This window comes from Myotis davidii, unplaced genomic scaffold (assembly GCF_000327345.1).
Source record: "Myotis davidii unplaced genomic scaffold, ASM32734v1 scaffold1006, whole genome shotgun sequence".
NCBI classification, from domain to species: Eukaryota; Metazoa; Chordata; class Mammalia; order Chiroptera; family Vespertilionidae; genus Myotis; species Myotis davidii.
In genome coordinates this window covers 752586-754167 of record NW_006297143.1, presented here as the reverse complement: position 1 = coordinate 754167, position 1582 = coordinate 752586, and the positions used below count along the sequence as shown (strand labels likewise).

The window sequence follows — 1582 nt, the reverse complement described above, 5'->3', positions numbered from 1 at the left end:
AGTGCTGCTGTTGCTCTTCCTGCTGCTGCTCTTCCTGCTGCCCACGCTGTGGTTCTGCAGCCCCAGTGCCAAGTACTTCTTCAAGATGGCCTTCTACAACGGCTGGATCCTCTTCCTGGCTGTGCTCGCCATCCCCGTGTGCGCCGTGCGAGGACGCAATGTCGAGAACATGAAGTGAGGGCCAAGGGGTGCTGGTGCTGAGGGAACCTAAGGGTCGGAGCAGTGTTTGGGGAGGACATGGGTGTGTAGGAGAGACTGAAAGAGTCCAGGGACAGGAAGGGGGAGGATTGCCAAGATGCGGGAAAGAGGGGAGCTGAGGCAGGCAGGCTGGCGTCAGTGGCTCCCCCTGGAACCGCCTGCCGTGACACCCATAGGATCTTGCGTCTGATGCTGCTCCACATCAAGTACCTGTACGGGATCCGCGTGGAGGTCCGCGGGGCTCACCACTTCCCTCCCTCACAGCCCTACGTCGTGGTCTCCAACCACCAGAGCTCCCTCGACCTGCTTGGTGAGACCTCCTAGAACACACCTCCCCCAGCCATGCCCTTCCTCTTGGAACCTTCCCCAGAATCTTCTCCCGGAGGTGTTCACCTGCCCCTCAGCTGGGACGTGGCTGTCTTTCCCTCAAAAGCGGGGTGGTAGGCCTTTAGTCACCCTTCCCTCTACTTGGGTCTTCCCTGGCCCTGCCCCCCTTTATATCCAGGCCTTAGCGTAGTGATGACATGGGTGAAGTGGGCCACCTCCGCCCTGATGCTCACCCCACCCTCACCTGCCCCAGGGATGATGGAGGTACTGCCCGGCCGATGTGTGCCCATCGCCAAGCGGGAGCTGCTTTGGGCTGGCTCTGCCGGGCTGGCCTGCTGGCTGGCTGGAGTCATCTTCATCGACCGGAAGCGCACTGGGGATGCCATCAGTGTCATGTCTGAGGTCGCCCAGACCCTGCTCTCCCAGGACGTGAGTCACCCTGGGGACGAGGGGGTGGTGCGTATGGAGTAGAGCAGTTGTAAAGAAACGGATGGGTAGGGTCAAGGGGCCACAACCGTTCTGCAACCCTCCACGCATGTGTCTTCTTCGGCAGGTGCGGGTCTGGGTTTTTCCTGAGGGCACCAGAAACCACAATGGCTCCATGCTGCCCTTCAAACGCGGCGCCTTCCACCTGGCAGTGCAGGCCCAGGTGATGTCGCCTCCCCTTCTGCTGCTGAGCCCAAGCCCCGCCCCCTCCTCTCTGGTGGAGCACCACCGGGGCCTCAGAAAGGAGTCCGGGCTGATGGCTTTTCCCTTCCCCAGGTTCCCATTGTCCCCATCGTCATGTCCTCCTACCAAGACTTCTACTGCAAAAAGGAGCGCCGCTTCACTTCGGGTGAGGCTCTGAGCAGCCCTGGGGGTGGGGACCAGAAAGGTCATGGCAGAGGCTAGGGGGACGTCCCCAGAGGGCAGGGCAGTGAGTGTCAGAGCTGGGAAATGTCCACAGGGTCACCTGCCCGGAGGTGATGAAGCACCACCATGAGAGGCCGTTACTGTCGGGCAGGAAAGATAAGGCCTGTGTGTGCGGAGCTGGAACCCTCGGCAGGACGTGCTAAAC

General features: G+C 61.4%; 1 protein-coding gene across 1 annotated transcript in view; it reads left to right on the top strand.

Moving 5' to 3' along the window:
- The window catches only part of AGPAT1 (1-acylglycerol-3-phosphate O-acyltransferase 1), a 26721-nt gene that overhangs the window by 23712 nt on the left and 1427 nt on the right, over positions 1-1582 (top strand). The window contains exons 3-5 of the mRNA XM_006772846.2: positions 779-954; positions 1079-1174; positions 1288-1360. Of these exons, the coding sequence (XP_006772909.1) occupies positions 779-954; positions 1079-1174; positions 1288-1360 (345 nt within the window). The remainder of the gene's footprint in view (positions 1-778; positions 955-1078; positions 1175-1287; positions 1361-1582) is intronic.